Here is a 24,657-nt window from a genome sequence, read left to right as displayed (position 1 = left end):
GGTGTTGTCCCTCTTGCATCCACCTCCACACACTCCCTTCTCCTGCAGCCCTTCTTCCTGGCCACCTCTCCTTTTCTTCTGATAGTCTCTCCACCCCATCCTCCTAGGGCCTCACCCCTTTCTCCTTCTCCAGGCTCTCTCACAGCTGTTTCCCATCTTCCAGCTTGTTCTATAGCCTTTTCTAATCTCTCTTCCTCCTCTGGCTCCTCTTCCTCTTCTCCAGCAACCCTCCCCAACCTTCCCACCCAATTACACTTGCATTTATCTCTCTTCTTCTAAGGATTTAGAATGTACATGGGGGTTGTCCTATTTTAGCCTCACAACAACCCTGTGAGGTAGGTTAGGCCGAGAGGGCAATTTGCCCAAAGCCAACCAGAGACTCACTAGGAATTTGAAGGCAAATGTCCTGCATCCAATATTTTCACCATATTTCACAGACCCTTGTATGAAATGTGTCTAATTAATATAGTGGCGTCACTAGGTGGGTACGGATCACACCAGGTGATACCCTAAGGTAGGGTGATACCACTTCTGCTCAAACACCTGCATTTTGGTAGAAACATTGTGGCATTTGCCTGTATCTCTTTAAAATGTTTTAAGAGATGGTGGGAGTGAGGTGAACCTCAGTGGGAGAAGAAAGGAGGGCCCCTAGAATTTTTTAAAATTTAAATTTAAATTTTTAATTTTTTAAAAAAATTATTTTTAAAATTTTCTTTAAGAATATTATACTTTAACCAAATATTCACTACGTATATGTAAATACATTTAGTTTATGCATCTGAAGGTGTCATTTTTAATTTTGCTAGTTGTTTATGTCACAACTATTAGCATTACATTCAGTGGTACAGTCAAGCATACTGCCATACTCAGGTTTCTCTTACGCAGCTTTCAGCTTATGCTGATGCCGTGGGAGAATTAAATGAATGGTGAATGTGCCCGTGGCACATGTGCATGCACCCCATTGTTTTCAATAGGGCGTGAGCATACACGGCTTTTGCCTTACGTGGGGAGGGATCCAGAACCGATCCTCTGTGTAAAGGGTGGGCTGACTGTATATGTGAATTATGATTTACGAGTAACAGTTCCAAAAAAATTAAGGATTCTGTATGGTGTGAAATAGAAAGAGGAGATCAGTGAGGAGGGTGACAACATGAGTGACCACACCGGATGAAACCAATCCTACTGTTAATACACCTGAGAAAAAACAGTTTGGGATTGCATTTACAGCAGGATTTAATAACACATGCTCCATGCTTCCTGCCTGATTTTGTGGCACCTGCATGGCCGAAGGTCCTCTTATGCTACTGCTTTCTCCATTACTTGTTGGTCCTAGATGCTGCCAGAAACAGCAATTCTGCATTAAAACAAAGGCTTGGTCTGTGCTACAGTTTATTTTACTCTTTCCTAAAAAATGCATTCAAAGTGGTTTTACACAGTACAAAACAAGGCATACCATATGCAGAGTTGGTAAAACACAGAATGGAGAAAACATAATTAAAGTCTGTCAAAGCAGGCAGAAGCAGACTTGGGCAAGGGATGGACCTTGTGGTGAGTCCTGGGCTGGAAAAATTGACCATTGGACTACTGGAGCTTTCCTGCTTTACAGTAATTTGGTAAGCATACCACTTTGTGCTGCACAAACAATAGCCTCAAAAACTGCAGTCACAATTGCTGGGCAAAGTGATCCCTGTCAACTAATCTGAAGGAAAGATAAGATTTAGCAACAGCCTATCTAATAATCTATTTGTGCTTACTGCAGATTATGAGAGTTTTAGTCCAACACATCTGGAGAGTGTCAGGCTAAGGGTGACTGATTTAAATTATCTTGGAGTGTAGATAAGGTGGGCTGTGAATATTTTAAATAAATTAGTATGATGCCATGCGAGTGGGTAGGTGGGAATCTTTCCAACTTGACAGTTCCATTGATTAATACAATACATACCAATCTTGTGGGGGAGAGAGAGGCATTGAATAGGAGACACGGATGTATCCTTGTTGTCAAAGTCTTGTGCGGAATGAATGAATGAACTATGGCATCAAGACAAGAGGGAATAAAACTTGGCTCTAAATCTTTTTAAAAAGCCACCAAAATATATTCAGCCATCATTAGCTTTAGCTGAAAGACTGTTTAATATTTTCTGCAGGAAAATATTTGGGATTTGTAAACATAATTTAAACTGCATTCAGTAACAACTGCCAAATTACCTCCCATTGTAGAAACAGCTGTCAGCTTTGCCATATGTCTCTGTAAATAGTTAAACCAATTGCTAAAATATGCCAGAGGGGGATGAAACACATCCTGTCAGTATGTCTGCCCTTGGTTTAAGTTTAGAACACAACTTGTTTAAGTTTAGAACACAACAATTAAATAGTAAATTGTCCAGCCATCTTGGAGATGCAATATTTCCATGTGCATTTGAAAGCAGAGTGGTGGAGAATGGGAAGTCTAATTAGATAGTGATTGTGAAAGGGAAGAAAATGAAATTTTGATTTCCATTTCTAAGCCAGAAGAATTTGAATTTGGTTATGCCCATCATTCAGGAAATCAAGAGAACATAAAAGTGGACAGTGTCAGTTTTTTTTCCGCAGCTGCTTGAAAATGTAAAGGAAGCAGAATTTTAAACACAATTTGGTGACATGCAGTTAAAAAAATGAGTTAATGTTTCTATATTTAAATACTACCAAAGAGTGCAGAGTCTTTTTAATGACTTACAACACAATTTCCCCAGAGAGCTTCATCAGAAATAGTTGTAAAGAAAATACAGCAGCTCCTTTGGATGTCTGCAGAGTTTATGACCAGACTGAAAGCAGGCTACCACTTCCCATGCATAAAGGTGGAGGTGTAAAACCTCCCCTGCTCCCATCCCAGATTCTTACAACCTGAAGCAGGCAGAGATATAGCAACTTGGCAAAAATTGGTCAGAAAGTAGATACACCTTTCTACAAAGAATATATCTTGTACTTTGATCTCATCCTAGTTCCATGAAACACAAGATGATGTGCATGACTCTCTTCCCCAACTCCATTTCACCCTAACAATGCTAACAGGTAGATCAGGCTGGTCATGACAGGCCTGTGGTAACCAAGTGAGCTCCTTATCTTGAGTTGTCATTTCAAGTCGCATTTCCACAGTCCTTGGCTGCATCTACACTGCAACAATAATCCAGTTTGACACCACTTTAACTGTCATGGCTCAATCCTATGGATTTCTGGGAATTGTTGTTTGTTGTGGCACCAGAGCTCTCTGGCAGAGAAGACTAAATGTTTCACAAAACAATTCCCAGAATTCCATAGCTTTGTGCCATGGCTGCGAGTCAAACTGGATCATTTCTGCAGTGTGGGCGCAGTCTAACATTTTACTATATCCTGGTCTCATTCCCACTATGGAATACAACAAATTGCTGATTAAATTATATGACCCTCATTCCCACTTGAAACTGGTTCTAATCCTGGTGCGATTGATTGCAATCACAACGAAGCACGGCAAATGCAAAAAGCCTACTTTTTTCAGAGAGTCATTTCAAAGTGGTTCTTTTTAAAAGAATCGATTCTGCAGTGTTCAGCAAGTGGGAACAACAGATGGGAATCGCATCATTCTGGAGGGGAAGGGACTAATGGCAGAGGGGTGTTTACCATCCCTCCCCAGTTCTTTGGAGATGTCACACATACACCCAGTTTTGCCTTTTTACTTGTGACCTATGAGTTCTTTTCTTTTCTTCTTCTTTTAAATAGAAATAATTGATGCATTGATAGAGTGGTATACCATACTATCGATGCATCAATTCTATTTTTTTAAAAAAACACATGCTATGTCCCCCATCCTCCTCCTCCTGGGCCCCTTCCTTCCTTCCTTCCTTCCTTCCTTCCTTCCTTCCTTCCTTCCTTCCTTCCTTCCTCTGGGTCCCTTCTTTCCTTCTCCTCCCAGGCCCCTTCCCTTCCTATCTTCCTTGCTTCCTTCTCTCCCTGGGTCCCTTCCTCCCTCCCCACCCTTCCTAGCTGGCCCTTTCTTCTGCTGAGGAGAAAAGGAGGTGCATCACTGTCCCTCCAGTTTGGCTGGGGGAAAGGGAGGCAGAGGCCTGGGGATGCTCGAGGGGATGGGGTTAAGGTTTGGCCAGCCTGGGGGGACACAGTCCAGGGCACTCTGGGAGTGGAGGGTCCAAATCCTCAGCTGGGCCACCGAAACCCACTGGGTGAGCTTTGACAGGTCACACTCTCAGTCTCAAGAGGAAGAGAAGGGCAAAGCTCCTCTGAAAAATCCCCCCCCCCCCCCCAAAAAAAAAAAACATTCTCAAGCCAGGCTGCCTGGACTGCCACTTACGTCACAGATGACACAAAGATGATTGGCATGCATTTTGAAATGGTGAAATGGGGACAAGAACCGTGCCACAAAAGAAGTTATTACATGGGGCTAATTTAAAGATCCACTTTCATAGTGGGGACGATGCCTCAAGTGAATCGATTTAACAATTCAAAGCAAATCACCAATCGATTTAAATGGTAAATGGGAATGGCCCCTTTGTAAAGTGATTTTAGAAGGTAGAGAGAAACAGTTCTTTTTGGGCCCATTTAGTTGAATTTCAATAGGAAAACAATGGCCAGATGATGTGATGCAATGCAGATTTCCTCAGTTATACCCTTTGTCACAGCTACTCAGTTCAGTTTCCGGCTCTGCATTTACAAAAGGGAGATAATATCCAGACTCAGGGGAACCTTGACACTTGCAGTTACAAAAAATATGAAAGGACAAATACCCCCCTGGGGAAACAGCAGAATGAGTTGGACAGGAAGTTGAGTAATGTGGAGTAGGACATGCCTGGCCAACTGGGACAATGAACTGCAACACCCCACACTACAGTATTTTGTTACCCTGTCCATTTGTATTTCCTGAGTTGGATCCTGATTTAGACACATGTAACTGGGAGAATGGAAGAGAAATGCCTTGCCTTGCCATAACAACCCATCCAGACCACTGAAAATACAATACAGAGGGTCAGCAAACTGCTAATTGGAGGTTTGGGGCAGGTCTAGTGCAAGAGAGAAGGATGACCCCTGAAGATTGGGTAGAGGCACCTTCTGTGAATAGTGATGTTGTTGGCAATATATGCTTCACTCTTTCTGGAGCCAGCCCATTAGTGTGGTAGCCCCCTCCCTCCTAGTCAGAGCTTTTCCCTCAGGACTGCTTCACACATACATATCCAACACTTGGATTTCTCATCACTTATTTACTCCTCACTTGATCAATAGCTGAATATGAGTTAAGGATTCCAATTTAAAATATTGTCAGGAAACAGCAATGACAGCTCATTCACACATACAAGTCATTACTCAACGCTACAGTCATAAATCAGCCCTCATATTTAGTGTTCTTTGGCTCCTGTCATTAAAGTAAAAATGAGAGAACAGATTGGATAAAACCTCTAAAAATAAATCATTTGCTCCAGTTTTTAGATGTTGTGCAGCTTGTTCACCAAAAATCCTGGAAAGTGGGCGATATCTTTCATGCTGTGGTACAGTTCTGCAAACTCCATGAAGAAAGCAGAGAGCAGACGCCAAGTCTCTTTGATTGGCTCCTTGAGCTGGGATAAGAAATCTTGTTATACTCTCATTTTCATTTTTAATCCATTTTAAGTGACAGTGTTTTGTGGGTGGCCCTCTGTTCAAAACATCAGCACCTAAAGTGAATAGAAATGCACAAACTCTGCCAGTGTACCAGAGTGTTACAAAGCTGTGCACAGAAAAAAAGGAAAGCGGAGGTCTGGAGTATAGCACTGCATCATATGGGAGACTTTTGTATTTTAGAATGTATTGTTGCAAGAAAGATTGAGGATCTATTTTAAATCATGGTTGGTTTGTTAAAAGCAACACAGTTTCTCATATTTCTGATAATCATTGACAGTCTCTTGGACATTTGTATTGACTGACACTGGGAATTGCGTTGTAACAAAAGATTTTTTTTAAATAAAGAAAATGACCTCACTATATGTAATTTCACTTGTAAGTTTGTAGAATGTTACCCAATAGGATATGTAGGAGATGTGTTTCAATAAATTCTATATAATTATGTTTTCAAATTATTCCAAAAGAGCAGAAAGAAGAGTCTAAACTCTAAGCTCTTGCAGCATGTCATATAAAAAACATTCACAAGCTAGTGAAATAGCTTTTTAAAGCCTGTAGTCATTCAGCAGGCATTATCTATTCTGCTGAATAAAATTCAGGTTGGCCAATTTCCATACAGGTCTCTGAAACGTCTATTGTTGCTGTTGTTGTTACTTCCTAGAGTTATTGGAGACTGTGTGGTCTAGTGAATGTAATATAGGACTGCCCTTTAACAAATTGTGAGTCTCACGTGGAGCTTTATTAGCAATTTGCTGTGAGATTGTGGGCAGGTGTTGGTACTTCTGAGCTTCACTTTTGCCCATTTGTAATGGTGATTCATTGTCCTTTTTAAAGTTCTTTGCAATCTTTAAATAAACAGAGTATTTTTTAAAAAAGGATTCAACATTATTACCGTACTAAAATTTTACAGACTGATCTGATGTTTATTTCCTCAGACATTAAGTCACACTGAATTCATGAGGTTTGCTCCAAGTGCCCACTGGACTGTGGCTGAAAATCAAATTTACTGTCATTTAGACTTAACTGCTCAGTGAAAATCAATTGTTTAGGGCAACCTCAAAATATATATTGTATTCTCATAGAAACATATAACCATGAAGAGTTTTTTTATACTAAAAAATACAAAATTCATAGTATCTTTAAATCTGACTTCTCATTTTGCATTTTAATATTTAGGATACAGTGCATATAATTATTTTACTAGAAAAGCATAATCTATTTGTCAGCATGCAGCCCCAGTTACTTGTTCTTCAGTTAACTATTACTTTTCATACCCTTGCTTAAAAATTCTTTAGCATCAGCCCAAAAATCTGGTTTAAATTTAAATTTGAAATGGGGAATTGTTTCAGTAAAAATCTTCAGTTCCTTACACATTCAGTATTTTCATTACAGATTGCCAATATCCTTTGCAAATATAATCTTCACAATGCAGCTATTCTATATTGTTGAGAATTGCATATATTCTGTAACTTGCTCTTTTTTTTAAAAGCGAAACTAATTTTTTGGTCATATAGTGATATTGCTTATCTTCCTGCAAAAATATGAAAGACATATTTTATTTTCATTACAAGAATATATGATTCTGTAATAAGTCCAAAAATGTTTTTGCACTATTTTGAAGTAATTTTAAATAAATTATAAAGAGCCATATTTATCTAACTGTTCCTATTAAATGTGCATGCCTGTATTTTCTCATAATTCAAAGAAGAAATTTGCCAAGATTTTAACCTATTTTTTATTGTTTAGGCAACTTTACTGATTATTCTACATGTCAAGAGGTAAAGGCCACTATAATAGAAAGGTTTGTTTATTCCTGGTCATAGCTCAGGCTGAACAACACCTAGGTCTGTTCTGTCACTATCTTAACGCCTGCCAAGGCTTGTGTTCACTAAGTACCTCTTAAAAATAAAATTATGGGTCATTAAAGATTGAAATTATATTGCTAGAAAAGGTTTTTTTTTTTAGATCAATGCAGGTTATTTGTAAGTTATACTGACTTTCTGCAGTGGTAGAATAAATGTTTACAAGCACAATTAATATAGCTGACATGTAAATGTGTGATGAGATTCCATTCTGTACATTTCTTCCTAGTATTGCACCCTGATCTGAAATAAATTTGTGTTAACAGTCTGTGTAATCTTTGCTTTTCCTAAGTCTTAATTATGTATGCGGTTTACACATGATACAGAAACCATAAAACACTGCCAATGAGCTATTTAGCAGAAGGAAGGAAGGAAGGACCAATCTGCATCTCAAATCAAACAAGAATCCCCCCCCCTTAAAAAGTTCTCATTCAATAAGATCAGAAAGTACATTTTGTAGAACTGGGATGTTAACATACCCTGAAGGCTTCATTTTTCAAATATGCTAAGTATGCGCAGCTCCTAAAAACTGATGGTTGACCTGTAAAGCGTGGTGATAATGCACAAATATATCCTTACTTTTTTGAAAGGTACTGGGAGTTTTATGAGAGACCAGATATTAAAATGTATAAGTAAAAGAGGGAAGAACTAGAAAACTAGCCATGTTAGTTTATTGCAACGTTTGGATTTTTCAGTAATAGCAACATATCAACTCTGCCCTGAAGAAGAAAAACTCACCTAGATGGAATTATCCCCATTCTCTCAAATACACTGTATCTCTTCAATAATGAACTATTATATAATGAAGAGGTTTAAGAGTTATGGGTGTGTGTGAAATAGCAAATAATTGTTTATATAAAAAACAAGCCATGTTATTCTAGATCAGCTCAGCAAACCTGGTACAGAACTATATGAGAATAACCCACATCCTGTTTTACCTTAGAGAATAGAACCAAGGTTCTTAAAAAAAAAAAAACTAGCTAGTAGTGTAATCTATCAGACAATTGGTTCACCCAAACACAAGTCAGGTTTGGCTACACAACCTAAAGCAGAAATTTCTCACACTTCTGATATTCCTTCCTTTCAAAGAAATATTTTTCAGTAGCAGTTCTTTCTGAAATGCGTGCACTATAGAACAAAGTGAACCTTCATTTTCCAGGACGTAAAAGATGCTGTTCTTTCCTCTGTAGCAGACCTTTTGTCTGGCACTTTCAGAACCGTAATGAGAAGTAAAACGTTCATAATATCAGTAGCTCTGTGGAGTAATGCTGAACAGGGAAGTTGAAATAGATTTCTTCCAGTTGGCTTGACATTTTCAGGGCAATATAGAAAACAGGCTTACTGGAGGCAAAAAGAATTTGAGACTCAGAAAGATTTGGAAGCAAGCTTTCATGCCAGTACCCAAATAGCATCTGGATGGTATACACAAATGCTGAAGCAATCACTTTAGTTCTTCACCAAAATTCAAAAGGACAAGAGGGAGAAAAATAACTTAGAATGGCAGTGAAACAACAGGGCTACTGGTAGTAAAAGAATTTATTTTAACAATTGGAACCACTGGGGCAGGCTGGCAGACGGTAGAAGCATAACCCTCACCCCACTACAATTTAAGGCTGTCTCCAGTTTGCCTTCCCTAAGTCCTCTCCTTCACACAGAGCCAGTTCTTTTAATTCTTCCCCTTCAAGTTAGCAGGAGAAGAGTGCATAAACCAAGCTATTATGAAATCAAACTTTCATACAGAAAGCTCAATTCACAATGAAGACAGAGAAGTGAGGCTTGCTCCAGTTTTCCACTACAATATTGTAGTTCCAGTTAAGGAAACAATTAGTCACTATAAGTTTTACCAGTTCCCTTTGATTATGCTTTTTCCCAGTATGTAGGATCCACTTTAATTCTACATAAATAGTTACAGTTTAATACTGATTCAAATAGTCATTCAACAACTATTAAACACATTTATAACCCACTGAACACGTGAGAAGCATCCATGTAACAGTTAATACTATGATGCATTTCCCTATCCCTACCACAACTGGCCTATAACCCATTACAAGGAAAAACAATGTCATTTGTTGCAACTTAATCATTTAACGTATTTAAAGCCTATTACAGAACCAGCTAACATAGTTCAGCTCATGGGTCCAGGAAAGAGATCTATTTCAGTAATGCTAAAAGAGAGAGGGAGACACAAGAATAATTTTTTAAAGGGCATAGTGGTTATTGTCTATAAAATTTGCCATATGAAAGTTGTTAGGAAGTTCAGTCAGGCATTATCCTCATTCAGCACCATATCCTACATGTATTATCTTTGCTACCTAAAAGGAAAAAATGAAAGGTTATTTTTTCATTTTATTTGTACAAATAATAGCTATGGCTTCTATGCTTTTTATAATCTCTACTGGATCATCAGTCCCAACTTAGCTATGTGTAATGCTCTTTCCAACTAATTCTGGGGATGTTTTTCCTTGGAAACAATGAACCTACAAGTAAGTTGAAGTCTGTTTTGTATACAGAATTACTAAAGTTCAAACCATAATATCTTTAGCTATCAGATAGAACAGCTGGCAATAACCTCTGCCCTGATTTCTTGAGGAAGCACTATGGTTCATTGAAACAATTGTACCACTAGATGTACTAGTGGTTTAATTTCAAATAAACCAGCTTAATAATTCAACAGGCATTCAGTCAAAAGGGGTGCAGCTTTCCTCATCACAATCTCTCTTTGCATTTATCTTGTTAATTTCTGCCTTCAATGCAGTTTTTAAAGAGCACCTGATAGGGAAGAAATGTAAATCCAGACTGCAACTCATGTATCAAGATGTACAGTCCGCCCATGCCATCCATGGGCTTGCCATCTGTGGACTTGAGCTCATGCACACAGCAAGTCCAGGGGGACAAAATGGCACTCATGCGCTGCACCGCATGCGGGAGTGCACCACCATTACAATCAAAGGGACTTTTTTCACACATGCGGGGGGGGGGGGGGGCGGAACGGATCCCCTGCATATGCAAATAGACCACTGTACTGGTGAGTTGCAGGCCACCATTCAATAGCCTTCTGAACGTTTTAAAGTAATAGTACTGAAAAGCTGCCATCTTGAATGTGGCTGTAGAACAGGGCTGGGCAAAATACAGGCTGCATGGGAGGCTCTGTCAGATTGTTTTTAAGGCCCTCGAGGCACCCAGAGGTCAAAGAATTTTTTTTTCAAAAAGAAAATTGCCCCCAAATGCTACCAAATACTCTATAGGGAACATGGAGGGTATTTCTGCCATTATTGGGAGGGGGCCCAGGCCATTTTAGGATGACCTTTTTAAAAATTCTATGCAAAGGTGCATAGAATTATGGTATAAAATGCCCCTCACAATCTCTGGAGGGAATTGGGCAACATTTGGAGGCAAAAACTGGGAGTTTGTGGTAGGAATATGTGGAGGAGTTGTGCCCCCCAATATTTCCTAGGGGATTAATGCAGCCCCCTAGCCTCCCACAATTACACACCCTGCTCTAGAATAACAAGTTATGAATACTGCTGTCCTCGCCCCACTCCTTGCTGCAAAGTTTATCAGTGGCCTTCACCATCAAGAAACTTGCTTCAATGAAAGTACTACTGGAATCAGTCAGATACTTCCAAGTGAAATGTATCTAGCATGAAAGTGTAAATCTTGGTTGTTAAAATCCAATGATCACTTTAATGCATCCACCCATGAAGACTGTATTAATTCCTTTCATCTATGTGCCTGTCACAAGAAGAACCACAGTTCGATGGCTGCCCACTTCTAAAGAGAATTCCCACTGACTTATTGCAGTTTAATGTAAGCTACTATGCAGATTTGAACCAACTTGCCCTGAAAATCCATAGAAAGCCATAGAAGCAACCATATTTTGTTCCAGAATTAATTATAGACTATGTCTATTAAAGAGGACACCAATTACTGGGAAATCTCCTGTTGATCCGCATTCTTTTAGCTCATGTAAAATTCAAATTAAATGTGTGACAATTTCTAGAGAAGATGTTAGTTACCTGTAATAATTATATTGCCCGTGTAATTGAAAGTGCATGAAAAAATCTCATCAGTGTGTCCTTCTAGTATTTGAATGCATTGTCCAGTCTGTGGGTCCCAAAGTCGAGCTGTCTTATCAAAACTGGCTGTAAGAATACGACTGCCTTGTGGATTGAAACAGATCTTTAAAACAAAGGCAAAAATTACATTTTAAAGTAGCACAACAGTATCAGCACTAGCATTCTGTCCACTATGACTCACATATGCATAAATACACTATCAGATACACTGAAATAACAGCCTCTGAATTTATTTTGGCTTTTGATTCGTGTATACATTCAAGTGCAGCTTTGGAAGGTGAAGTTGGCTGAAAAAGAATAAACTCCATGGCAAGTTAGATATTCCTGATCCACCATCTTTCTCAGTTATTATGTAGAACTGAGGACTAGTTTTGAATACAAAAATATTCACGAAGAAACAAATATGTGTGTAATAGTCATGAATAAATTATGGTTTTAATGGTGAATATGTGCCTTTCAGAAAGGATACTGTTTGCTGTATATTAGAGAATCCACTCCCAAGAATAAAAAGCAATTTATGTAATATCCATAAGTAAATGACAACAGTATAGTTTACTGTTGAAGGAGTTATCAGTTTCATAATCTTTTTGTTCTTAGTTTTTAGGTATTAAAAATACCACTAAGCTGTAACATTTAATTACACAAACACTGGTATTTTCTTTAATCATGCAACAAGTTGTTGAACCTGTGAAAAACTATACCAAAGCATCAACACAACCACATGTAATGTGTCTTGGCTCCTGACAACTTGGGAGTTGAACTCAATTTAGTCTGGCATTGTAACCACTTCATGAACACAAGATATCTAACTCTTGAAAGTGCAAATTTTATTGAACTATACTTACGCAAGCTAGAAATATCAGTTTGGTTTGGTTTGCTTAACTTCTGTGGCATAATAACAATATTTTGCACTTTCACAGTGTTGGGTATCTTATGTGCATCATGAGGTAATGCCAATCAGAGAATCACAGAGCTGGAAGAGACTACAAGGCCATCCAGTCCAATCATGTGCCATGTAGGAATACACAGTCAAATCAATTTCAGTTCCAGATCATAATATAACAAAATGTGAAAAAGTCAAGGTGTGTGTCTTGCAAGTCACTACATCTTTTAAATTACACAAATATTTTTTTGGTTGTTCCTTTGTAGCTGAAACTGAACTGGGATGGGAATTGGAATATAACATATAAGATTACTGGGAAGTAGTAGACTGCTGGCCATAATGGCTGAACAATTTCCTTTAAAATAATCCAAAGGATGCATGGGGTTTCCTGGTGTATTTCTCATTCTTACTTGGTTTATTTCACTCCAAAATTAATCTGGAAATAGGTTTTCTTTTCTTTTTTTGTAGAATGCTCCTACCCTCCTCTTCAGGCATGGGTTTCCTATTTGCTGTTTTTCTATGCTGCACTGCTGAAGTAGCGGAGCAGGGGTGTCTGATGATGTGTGGGATGACTGTATGGTTTGGGGTGACCACTTCCATTTCCAGTGTCCATCTATAATTTTCAGAGTTCTAGCCCTAATTTTTTGTGTTCCTCACAAGTTGGATTTTATCTCCATTCTGAAGTTAGCTACATAGAGACCACATACATTGGCCAGAGGCCTTTATAACTTTGTTGCTGTTATAACTATATTTTGCCTTCATTCTTTTTAATTTAGCCTTGTTTGCTGTACCAACATGTAAACCTGTTTGCCCTCTGATTCCTAGTTTTAGCCCAGATTCTTTGCCTTCTCAGCATACACCTTGTCACTTTTCTTTCACGGGTCTCTCACAGAGGATTGCTAATCACTGCTATCTGGATTGTACATCAGGATTACCTTCCGTAAAGTTTTTGTGATTATTCAGTACTGGCTGCCCTAGTTTTGATTTTAGGTTTACCTCCATCTTCAATATTTTCCCACTAATGGAAAAAAAACAAAGATGGTATCACAAAAGTCATCAGGGCATCTTGAGCTGGGAAGGGATAAGATTTGTTCAGAGAAAAAAGCCAGTCCACAGCAAGCATGGATAGCAATTCAAGTGACTATGAGGACATCAAAATTTCTAATATTTGAACATCATAAATGACTTGATGCATCATGGACTATGATAAGGAGAAAAATATACGCAAATCCCTGGAACACAGATGTATCACCACGTTCCACACCGGTGGAAATACATCTCCTTTCATGTTCACTCAAAACCCAGCTTTTAGCTGCTGCAATCCTCACAACATGGTCATTTACTGGCCAGTGAAGAAAAAAGCAGCAGCAAAGATTCATCTGGGTACAGGTAAGATTTTCTAGTTCTGAACTAAGGAGAATTCACTTTAAATGAAGGGAAAAGGTATTTTTTTCGCTTTTTGTTTTTGCTTATATCTGAAAGTGTGGTATCTTGTTAATGACTCATGTAGCAAGAAATCCAGCGTATGTCCACATAAGTACTGTAATTTTATTGTTTATTGTGGAACTCAGAATTCCACATGCATCAACCAATCCTCATTTTTGCCTGGTGCAACTCCCTGCACCCCAGAAGACAGCTGTTTACTGTCCAGTGGCAAACAGGGAAACAGCAGGACAGCATACAACTGTGTATCTGTGGCTGGATGCATAGCACTGATGTCATTCTAGTCTAAAAGCTGATTCAACACACAACACACCTATAACAACCACTGGAATGACAACGGAACATGAACACACTGTATTAGTATAGAGCACTGGAGGCCACCTTTGCATCTGATCCATGATAGAATGGCAGGAAACAGGCTAGCTTCTTCATTATTTGAAATACATCTAAAATAAATTTTCTAATTATCCCTGTGAAAATGTAGCAAAAAAATTCAGCTTTCCTTAATGTTATTGAGCTTAAATGAATGAATGACCACTTACTCCTACCATACTAGTGACACAAGGGAAAAAGGAAAAGCAAAGAAGGTGAAAGGAAGTTGCCTCCCTGGAACTTAGAGGTCTTAGAAACAAAAACTACACAAACTCAATGTATAGACCAGTGCGACTTAGTTTGTTTTCACTGTAATTTGGAACTTCACTCACATGACTTAGGATAACAGCTCAGAAGAATGAAACAAGTGTAGAACAGGTACCTTTGAAATTTCTCCTCCATGACCTTCAAGCTTTGCAATACATTTTTTTGTTTCTGCATCATAAACTCTTGCTGACCCTTTCACAGAAAAAAAGTAAATTTGGTTAGCACAGATATTCCCAATACACACAGCTGGAATTTTGCCAAAGACAGCAAAGGCCAAGTGTTAGAAATGACTGGTTGCAACCCTACACCCTTACTTGGGAGTGAGTACCAGTGAACTCAAGGACGAAAAAGAGCGCTCCTTTGCGCCACCTTCCAGGAAGCTTAGGAGCATGATGTTTACATGCTGCACGCTCCCAAGCTGCCCACAAGCCGCCCGGCCATTGACACAGGGGCAGCTTCATGATGCTCCGGTGGTGCGACCTTTATGCACTGCACACCACCAAAGCATCATGAAGCCGGATTCAGGCCATGGCACGGGCAAAAAGGCCAGCTTTTTGCCACTCCTTTTTTGGGCTGCTTCAAGGCAGATTTGGGCTGCAGTGTGCGGTTGCTATGGCCCCAATCCAGCTTCAGAAGGGTCTTCCGCTGGTCTATTTTGGCCCTCAGTCACATTCTTCTAAATATATATTGTCTTGAGGTATAAATCTCTGGTAATCAAAGAATATGAGGCAGAAATGAAAGCAGATTTAGATCTTAACTGTCTCAAGAGAAGACCAAGAAGACAGCACCCTGGATTTTTCTGTGGCCTTCCATGAAGGCCAGAATTTACAAGTAATACATGAGACATATAGGAAATTCCTAGGAATCACTATTACCATTCCATTTCTGAGAGGTTTGCAGTTTGTTTGTTTTTTGGGGAGAGGGGGGTATTTCATTCTTCTACAAATGTTCTTACTTTTGATCTGTGCAAATTCACCTACCATCAGCTGAGGCAGTTGCAATACGCTGGCCAGTATAATCAAAACAAACATCTAACACCTCATTATCATGTCCGCTTAAAACTGCCACACGCTTGCCAGTGAGAGCATTCCACATCTGCAATGAAACAAAGCATTTAACAAAAGCATTAATTTAAAAAATGCAAGCAAATAATAGGCATACAAAAGGAGCCTTTATTAATTTGAAATATTTAATGCATGTGTAGCAATTCAATCATAATTTGCTGATTCACAAGAGCAATGTAACATTTATTTTGCATGACGTGGTAAAATCCAAGTGAGATATCTACTGGAATTTATGTTCATTCTGGTGACTCTCTACATGTAAGTATTTGCCACTGATTTTCTTCCAGATCAGGTGGGCCTGTATGTTGTTGTTAAGTTTTTTAAACAACTGAAATGCTGTACTGCTAGTCACCTGGGGAGAAACAATTTTCAGATATACTTACATTTATTAAACCCTGACGGGTTTCAGAAAACCAAGCTTCCTTCCTCAGGGGGATTCAGTAACCTGGAAAAGTCAACACTTTTGCTCCTTCATGGAAGTGTAAAGGAATTTACTCTGGCAAGTTGCCAAGTGCTCCTGAAGAAGGAAATCTTTTTCAATCTTCTGATCTTTATTGCCCTTACTTATATACAATTAGTGCAGATACTGCCTGTAACACTGAGTGCCAGTAAGATTGTAACTAAGCTGAGGCTTCTGAGAAACAAGGAGGAGATACTATTATACACAGTGGGCCCCAAAGTTTAAAGAAATACAGAAAACCCACAAAATCAAATGGGCAAAGCGCCCCAGAAAAATCCTAGTAAGGGCTGACTACACATATTAACTACAGAATGTTGGATACGAGTTGGGGAAAAAGAGAGAAGACAGCAATGAGAAAGCACATAAGAGGCAGAACCCCACAGGAGATACTCCTGCTAGATATTTTGTTGCAGATCTCACTCGTATGCACTTAGTAATGGAAGTCAGAATTGTGGGCGGGAACAGACAGCCCATAAAAGATGCCTTCAGGGTATCATTAGAACGTGGTGTTTACACACCTCACACTCTGAGGACACCATGAAGCCGCCCAGAAGCCAGGCAGCCATCCATACATGGGCGGCTTCAAGACACTCCAGCGGCATGGCATTTATATGCTGTATGCTTCCCGAGTGGCTTACAGCCGGCTTCAACCACAGTGGGGTGGGAAAAGTCAAGCTTTTTGCCAGCTGAAAAAAGAACGGATCTTTGCCGTTCCTTTTTCGGACAGTTTCAAGGCAGATTGGGACCGTGGCACGTGGTTGCAGAGGCCCGAATCCATCTTCAGAAGGGGTGGCTTCAAGGCCATCTTTTTTGCCACTGTGTCTTATCCAATTTCAGGCAGGATATCTTCTTATATTTGAAAAGAAATGCAAGAATAAGCCTACACATTAACTCTTGATCTATCTATAACAGCAGCAGAGTATGAAGCAAAGTATTCCTGGAAGGCCTGGAATATACACAGTATTTTTTTAAAAAAAAGTTTGTCACATATTACAAAGAAGGCCATATTAAGGGTTGGATGTAAAATTCATACCTTCACCAGTAGCATGAATTATGTTTCGTTCAGGCCACTTCCCCCAGCAAAAAGACAAGGAGAAAATATGCACTGATTCTCTGGCCCCATTCAGCCATTCATATCCTCCCACAAGCTATTCCAGAAATCCAGGTCAGATTGTCAGAGGGCAAAAGCAGTTGAAGGGAGACAGGGAATTGACTTCAGTTCCACCTCATCTTCATCACATCAGGATCTGTCACCTCCTGGGACAGAAACAGGCCTTCTATTTGCAAAGTATAGGCTAGGATTCTGACTCAGCAGACATAGCTATGATGACAGAACTCTGTTATAGCTACTTTCTACCTCCCCGGGGCACTGCAGATCAGTGTGCTGGAAAATTACAGTTGGCCCTCCACATTTGTGGCTTTGACTTTTGTGGATTTAATTATTCACAGATTTGATTAATACGTTCTCTCCAGGAATCTCTAGATCCTCCAGTGACTCTATGGTCAATATCTATCAGATGTTGTGCTGGAGAACCTAGAGATTCCTAGAAACAACATTTGTCTAGGCATCTGTAGGTCATCCAATGCAATTCTGTGTTCAGTTTCTAGCAGATGTTGACTGTAGAGTTGCACTCTATAGATTCCTAGAGAGGGATTCTCTCAGGTTTAAAAAAGAATTTTTTATTTGCGTTTTTTCCACTTTCATGGCGGTTCCAGCATATGTGGAGGGCGCACTGTCCACCTGTAGCAGTCCCCTGGTAATGGGGAGTACTAAAACAGGCAGTAGGAAAAAACCCTTGAGGTTCTCCCACAGCTACTTTTCGTAAAGTGGTCCATGACTGAAAGAGCACCCCAGCTGTCATTTCCCAGCACCCAAATCTGCAGTACCTAGCTTGGGGTGCTGCCCGGCCTAAGAAGAGTTCATGTTTGGTCATTAACAACTGTAAACCTGAATCCAAAAAGTTACAAGATGGCAAATCCAGCTTACAACTGCATAAATATTTAACAGGATTCCAGCTATAAAGGTGAATCCAATTCCATGTTAAAAAGGAATGATCTAGCTTACCATGCATGTTTTGTCCATTGAACCACTGATTATCAGAGTGCAGTCCCAATTGAACTGTGCACTACTTATTTCTGCATGATGCCCTATTAAAGTATGCATCCTCCTGTCAGTTGAGAGAATAGAATTTATATATTTACTTTAAAACAGGCATATGTTTGTATTATATAAAGGTACATCCATGAAAGGCATTAGGTAATTAGTCTATTATATAGTGTTTAATACAGATATATAAACACAATCATCACCAAGGCTTTTTGGCTTAAATGCAATTGCTATTTCCAACAGGACCCCCAGAACCCTGAGCAGGACTGCTGGTAACAGGATGACTCGGAGGTCTCTCATTCACAGGGTCACCATAAATCAAAGTTGACTTGATGGCAATTAACAACACCAAGGTTCATTCATTAGTCATTCTACAACTTCGAATTCTTAAGAAACCTAAATTGCACACTCCCTGCATAAGAGTAAGATTTCAACTGTCTTAAAGAAACTTATATTTGAAGAAGTTTTTAAAAATGATGCAGGGAGGGAATGTAAATTGTGGGGGGGAAAAATAAAAGGAAAAAAAGAGCTAAATGGGGACACAGTATGCTGAGTTACCTCAGAAGACAACCTCTCTGTTTGTAGAAGGACAGGGAAATATATAGAGAATGGGAAATGGTGGTGGGGTTCAGGTGGAGAATCAAGAAAATACATGGAGTATCACAGAAAAGGACATGGCTAGCTGGCATACTCTGTAAGTGCTTGTTTATTCTTTTATATTCACTTGTGGAAATAAATAATAAAATAAGAACCAAAAAAATCATACTCTATCCATGTTTACTATTATTCTATGGCAGGAAGGAGCATGCATAAAGGACCAGAGAGCCATTTTCAGCATCTACCAATCCTTGATAGGCCACACCAGTGAATTTTTCATCTGTATTTATAGCCAGTAGACAACTGAGACACTGGGCAGCATCTTGTTAGTGAAATACACATGCATAAGTGCAGCTTACACAGGTGCATACCTGTTTTCAGATGGTACATAAAAAGCCCATTCAGCCTTCTGCAGTTTGCACCCTGTCTAAAACCTCCCCTGACCAGCACCTAGGATGGGGCACTACTACTGCTTACTGGTACGCAGGACAAGGAACGGCAAGGCAATTCAAACAATGAAGATGCAGCTGCTCTGGGCTGCCAGGGAAAGGAAAGGTGCACACCATCGGTGGTGTACCCTTATTTCTTCCCTCCTCCTAGCCAATACTAGCTGTTTTTTTCCATTATCTGAATTGTCTCTTTACTTCCACCCACCCCCAGTAGGCTGCAGTTCCACCATGCACCTCTCCCAGGATTTGACAGCTGCCAGGACAAGGGGAAAGGCATAGAACTATGCATGTGGAGAACTGCACTCTGCCTACTCATCTAGGATCTTGGTCACTGCATTAATACACATTATGGTAAAAATACATATCAATAAATCTAAAACCAATTCAATATTTGTTTTTTTAAAGTACATTAAATATAATGAAAATGGAGCTATCATAAGTGCTGAAACTTAGTGACTTGCATAATGATTAACTTGTCAGAGCCCTGAAGCAAAATAATCAAAAGAATTTGAAGAGAACATCCTGGGAAAAGCTGTATAATAGGATATAATGTATTTTTTTTCCTAGCCACTCAATAATAGCTGCAATAGAACAAAACATGCAAGACAGACCTCAATGTTATTACAGAGGCAGCATCTATTATTCATTGGGGTTTTATTATATCTCCCATCTAATAAATTATATGGGAATACTTAGAAAGTGCTAAATCAGTTGTGGGTGAGAGGCAATTAGATGTAGACTATTAAGTGCACCAAGAGAACCTTGTTCCTTCATTCATTCTTCCATCTATTAGATGAGAGAACATTAAACTTTGCCAAATAGAAAGCCTTTCTATATATCTCAGGATAGTTAAGTATGCTAAGAAGAGCATTCTGTCTTTACATGTAAGGCATGACAAACCCAATGACTCGAAGGAACAAGGTTCCCTTAGTGCTCTTAATGGTTTACATCCAATTGCCTCTCACTTACAACTGATTTAGCACCCTCTAGGTTCAGATAACCTAGGTTCACAGTTAGGAGGGCATGGGAAGTAATCCCTCCCAATCACTTTCCACTGAGTTTCTTGTTGATGGCAGGAAAGGTTAATACAGGATTAATGAGGCAAAACTCCTGAAGGATATTTTTGTTGGGAAAAGTTTACTGAATTATTTCACACACGCACCCAAAAAATCTGGGGTTTGGGTTTCTGGATGGGCCAAAACCTGCACTGGACACCTGTCCATGGATTACATAACTCTCATCCCTTTTGTATGATAATCCATATCAAGGAACATGCTGTATTCTAATAAAACACTTAAGGTATATGCTCCTGTTTTTATTAATACAATGAATAGTGCAGTGAACCTAGAGTCATAACTGCATCAGAATATTAAACCTGGATCAGTATTCAGTTGCTGAAAGCTGCCAATGTCCCTTTTTAACTACATTAATACACTGAGTACTAGTAAACAATCAATATATCAATGAGCATGTAAATCAATGTGCCTGTGCATATAGACACATAGGCAGATACATCTATACAGATCAGGAGTGAGCAAACTGTGGCTCATAGGCCCCCTTTTTGTAGCCCCTACATCTCCACCTAAGCCCCAATAAACCGAACGATCCACCTCCAAAATTCAGTGGCACCCTTTATGCCTGGCTTGATCTGCTACCAGAAACTGTCAACAAGCCACTTGTAGCTAGAGGCACTGCTGCAGCCAAAGATATCACAGACTACCCCGCTCCCACCCCAAAAAGCAGTAAAGCTCTTGCACTACTATAGTTTTTTGTGGGTTTTTCGGGCCACTGAAACCAGTTCTGCACTCCAGCTGGTTGCTTACTGAGTGCCTGGCTCTGTCGATGTTCAGAGCAAAGCTCCGGGGAAGGGCCTTTGCCTACCTGCATCTTTGTCTGCTTTCAGGGGGAAATTACCATGGTGCGTCCCTGGGTTCTCGAAATAAAGTAAATACACTTTATCACGTGTATTCATTTATGTTTTAAAGGGCTGTATGCAAACTTTCATGACGAATCTTTTATAGGATTTTAATCTGAAATACCTATGCTCTTATTTTTTGGTTCAATGTTTTGAACTGTAGACAAAGACACACCAGTTAATGATTATACCAAATTTAAAAACTCATAGAGTTTCAGTGTTCTGAATAACACCCTTTTATCTAAATTGGGAAAAGTCCTTTGTTTCTACACTTGCTCTTATTTCTATCAACTTACTTCAACCTCTATCTCAGGGGTAGGCAACCTGCAGCCCGCGGGCCGGATGCGGCCCAGCAAGGCCTTGGGACCGGCCCCAGCCTGGTCCTGCCGCCGATTGCCACCGGGGCCTTTGGGGGGCAATTGTCTATAGAAGCCTCAGAAACATGCATTTATATTAACATTTTTTTAAAAATCAGCAAAATTTTTTGTGTGCCCTCCATTTTTTTAAAAAAAGTGTCTTCCATTTGAAAATTTTGTCCTACATTTGTCCTGGTTTATTTATATATTTAATTTTTTTTTTTTGGCTTCAGCCCCCCAGTTGTCTGAGGGACAGCAACCCGGCCCCCGGCTCAAAAAGGTTGCCTACCCCTGCTCTATCTACTTACTATATTCTCTCCTACTACTAACTTGATCTGATGATAATTTGTCTTTCTTACAAATAATTTCTTTCATAACATAACACTTCATACATTCAAAAATTATACAACAACAACATAACCTTCCAATCTTACAATATAATACAATACCAATTATTTGGCAATACATATTTTATAATCCTTAACTGTCTATGATTTTAAGTACATTATCTATTATTATAAGTACATTCAAGAAGAAAGGGACGAAGAGGAATAGAAGTGAGGAGAAAGTAGGAAGGAGTGATAAGATAGGATTGTTTAAGGAATGTAGATGATGGTGAAAAGATGAGCGATATGAATGGGTAGAGAAAGAAAGATGGGATTTGAAGATTTTTTGTTAATAGATTGTAAATATCGATAAATTTTTGACAGAGGATTAGTAAGAAACTCGTGTGTGTCTAGTTAGTAAGTGATATATGTTTGTAAGGTGTTATTATATGTGTATAATTATATGTGTATTATATGGTTGTTAATGTCTTAGATGTAATTAAATATGCAACTAATAAAAATAACTTTAAAAAAGGGGGAAAGTCCCAAACACATTATTAAATAATCATTCTATTTAATATGTATGTACGTGTAACTGTGTTGACCCTTCCTTGGTAACTAAGGAAGGAAAATGATGGCATGTTATTAATTTTTTTTGCCCAGTGGGAATGGGGCCCTTGACTCAGTATAAGAAAGCTTATGTATAGTACTATCATTACTCTGTGCAAGTTTCCAGGAGAAACTGCCTCAAGTGCAAGATAAGGCAGCATGTAAATACTTTAAAGAAATTAGAAAAATAAATATTTATGTAGTGAAGGATTAATACATATCATCTATAGTTTGACTAGGATGCCCCACATAACCTGCCAACATGGAAAAATATTAACTTCATTCCATGGCTGACAGAACTGTTGCTAAGTACAACTATAGAGGAGTAATGCACCTAATTTCATCCTTCCAGTTTCAACAAGCTTTTTGTAGCCTAAAATGTATCATCCATATGAGGAAGGCAAAGCAGATTCAGGATCTAAAAATGTCTGTGTTAAATTCTGTAAGATTTCTTGCACAGCATAAAATAAACCATGGCTTAAAATAGTACCTGCCCGTGCCAACATCCCATACAGCAACTACGTGGTCAAAGGAACCCGTGATGATCATATCTCCTGTGGTGTTAAAGGACAAGGCAACTATCTCTCCAGAGTGGCCCTAAATTTTAAAAGAGGGATTTCAAGTCTTAGCAAAGATAATTATCCAGACATGATATCATGCATATTTTGTATGTACACATTATAAAGGAGCACAATTCCCCCCATTAGGTGATGTGGGAAATATAGGACAAAATGTTTTAAAGCAATTATAGAGTATCTGTAAGTTAGGGAAATCTCATGTTACTGTAAATATATTCTGTTTAATAAAGCAATGCATTTTCTTTATAAAGGGAAAATCACTGAATTAGGAAAAATAGGGTATGTAATTTACTGCACAGTTGTGTACATCTCTATGTAGATGTAAACCTCATTTAAGCCCCATTGAGTCAATTAAATTTGTTTCCAGCTAAATGATCGGACAAAACCTTAGTTTATAATTCTATTTACATTTAAATACAGGTTGTTGTTGTTGTTGTTGTGTGCCTTCAAGTTGTTTCAGACTTATGGCGACCCTATGGTGAATCTATCACAGGATTTTCTGAGGGCTCAGAGTACATGACTTGCCCAAGGTCTCTGACTGAGTTTCCATGGCCAAGCACGGATTTGAACCTGGTCTACAAACCACTACACCACTCTGGCTGTCTGAATGCAGGTAGGTCCCACTAAACATTGCTTGTTTCCAACTGAAAATTGAATAAGATTGTTCTGCACATTCTCACTTTTTAATAAGTATCCCATTTTTTGGTCTTGTTTTATGTTGGTACCATGCATTATTTAACTACAGTTGCTAGGAGATCTAGAGAAACTCGTCTCTGACTTTTGCAACTTATAATTAAGAAATGCTCTTTCAGCTTTTTCTTTCAACTAAAACCTAAGAAAATATAGATTATCATCAGAATTATAAAGAGCTGCAACGCACTGTTAATCTGACCACTTCTTCTCCATTCTGTATGTCCCACAGTTTAGCTGTAGTATCCATACTTCCAGTAGCAACCAATGTGCTTTGAAGATTAAAGGACAGACAAACCTGTTAGATAAAAGAGAGAAAAAAGAGCTTCACACAAATCCTTGGATTTCCTAGCCTCCCTGCTTGGCAGAATGATAGCATGGTAGAATGACAGTAGCTGGTCCTGCTTAATGCCCTGTGGGCTGATTATAGACCAGTAAAATCAAATTTGCTAGCTACAGGATCACTGCTGGCCACAATGGGACCTCTTCCTCACTTAATTGTTTTGAATATTTTCCCAGGGCTCAGATGAAAGAGCAAAACATTTTTCTTTCATAATCAGACCATATATGAAAAGAGATTATTTACCTCTCAGTGCCTGAACTTTTCATTATGTTTGCTTGTTTTTCCTTGCAATTATTTAAATTAACTCTTTCGGTATTTATTTGTGTATTTGGTTACAACTTTTGAAACTCAAGGGAAGAATGGTTCAGCCATACAGACTAAACTGACAGTAACATTTAATGAGTAGCCATCATATTGAAAGGAACACATATATCTGCATTCCTGTGCTAACTCCAGCATAGTTGGCCCACAATGAAAATGAGAATAGAGTCCAGAATCACGTGTGATGATATAGGAGAGTAAGTGTGATACTCAAAAGATTATGTGGGGATGGCCTCTGTTTACTTCTGTACTCCCATGCATTTTTGTTGTTGTTGTTATCCTCGAGTCAATCTCAACCCGCATAGGCTGCCAAAAAAAAA

General features: G+C 38.9%; 2 protein-coding genes across 4 annotated transcripts in view; one reads left to right on the top strand and one right to left on the bottom strand.

Annotated features, from left to right (window-relative positions):
• Positions 1-5,963, top strand: part of LOC121926035 (SPHK1 interactor, AKAP domain containing) — an 87,092-nt gene extending 81,129 nt beyond the window's left edge. For all 3 annotated transcript variants that reach the window (XM_042458607.1, XM_042458605.1, XM_042458606.1), the window contains one exon: positions 5,442-5,963. In XM_042458607.1, coding sequence (XP_042314541.1) covers positions 5,442-5,585 — 144 coding nt within the window. In that variant the 3' untranslated portion in view covers positions 5,586-5,963. The remainder of the gene's footprint in view (positions 1-5,441) is intronic.
• A 2,170-nt stretch (positions 5,964-8,133) lies between these two features.
• DAW1 (dynein assembly factor with WD repeats 1) overlaps positions 8,134-24,657 on the bottom strand; it is a 48,560-nt gene continuing 32,036 nt past the window's right edge. The window contains exons 5-12 of the mRNA XM_042458524.1: positions 24,581-24,643; positions 23,864-23,971; positions 22,896-23,002; positions 18,112-18,214; positions 15,503-15,617; positions 14,638-14,714; positions 11,498-11,660; positions 8,134-9,793 (exon numbers count right to left, since the gene is read on the bottom strand). Of these exons, the coding sequence (XP_042314458.1) occupies positions 9,759-9,793; positions 11,498-11,660; positions 14,638-14,714; positions 15,503-15,617; positions 18,112-18,214; positions 22,896-23,002; positions 23,864-23,971; positions 24,581-24,643 (771 nt within the window). The 3' untranslated portion in view covers positions 8,134-9,758. The remainder of the gene's footprint in view (positions 9,794-11,497; positions 11,661-14,637; positions 14,715-15,502; positions 15,618-18,111; positions 18,215-22,895; positions 23,003-23,863; positions 23,972-24,580; positions 24,644-24,657) is intronic.

Source organism: Sceloporus undulatus, chromosome 3, assembly GCF_019175285.1.
Source record: "Sceloporus undulatus isolate JIND9_A2432 ecotype Alabama chromosome 3, SceUnd_v1.1, whole genome shotgun sequence".
NCBI classification, from domain to species: domain Eukaryota; kingdom Metazoa; phylum Chordata; class Lepidosauria; order Squamata; family Phrynosomatidae; genus Sceloporus; species Sceloporus undulatus.
Note: the sequence above shows the minus strand (reverse complement) of the source record. Positions and strands in the feature narration are given on the sequence as shown.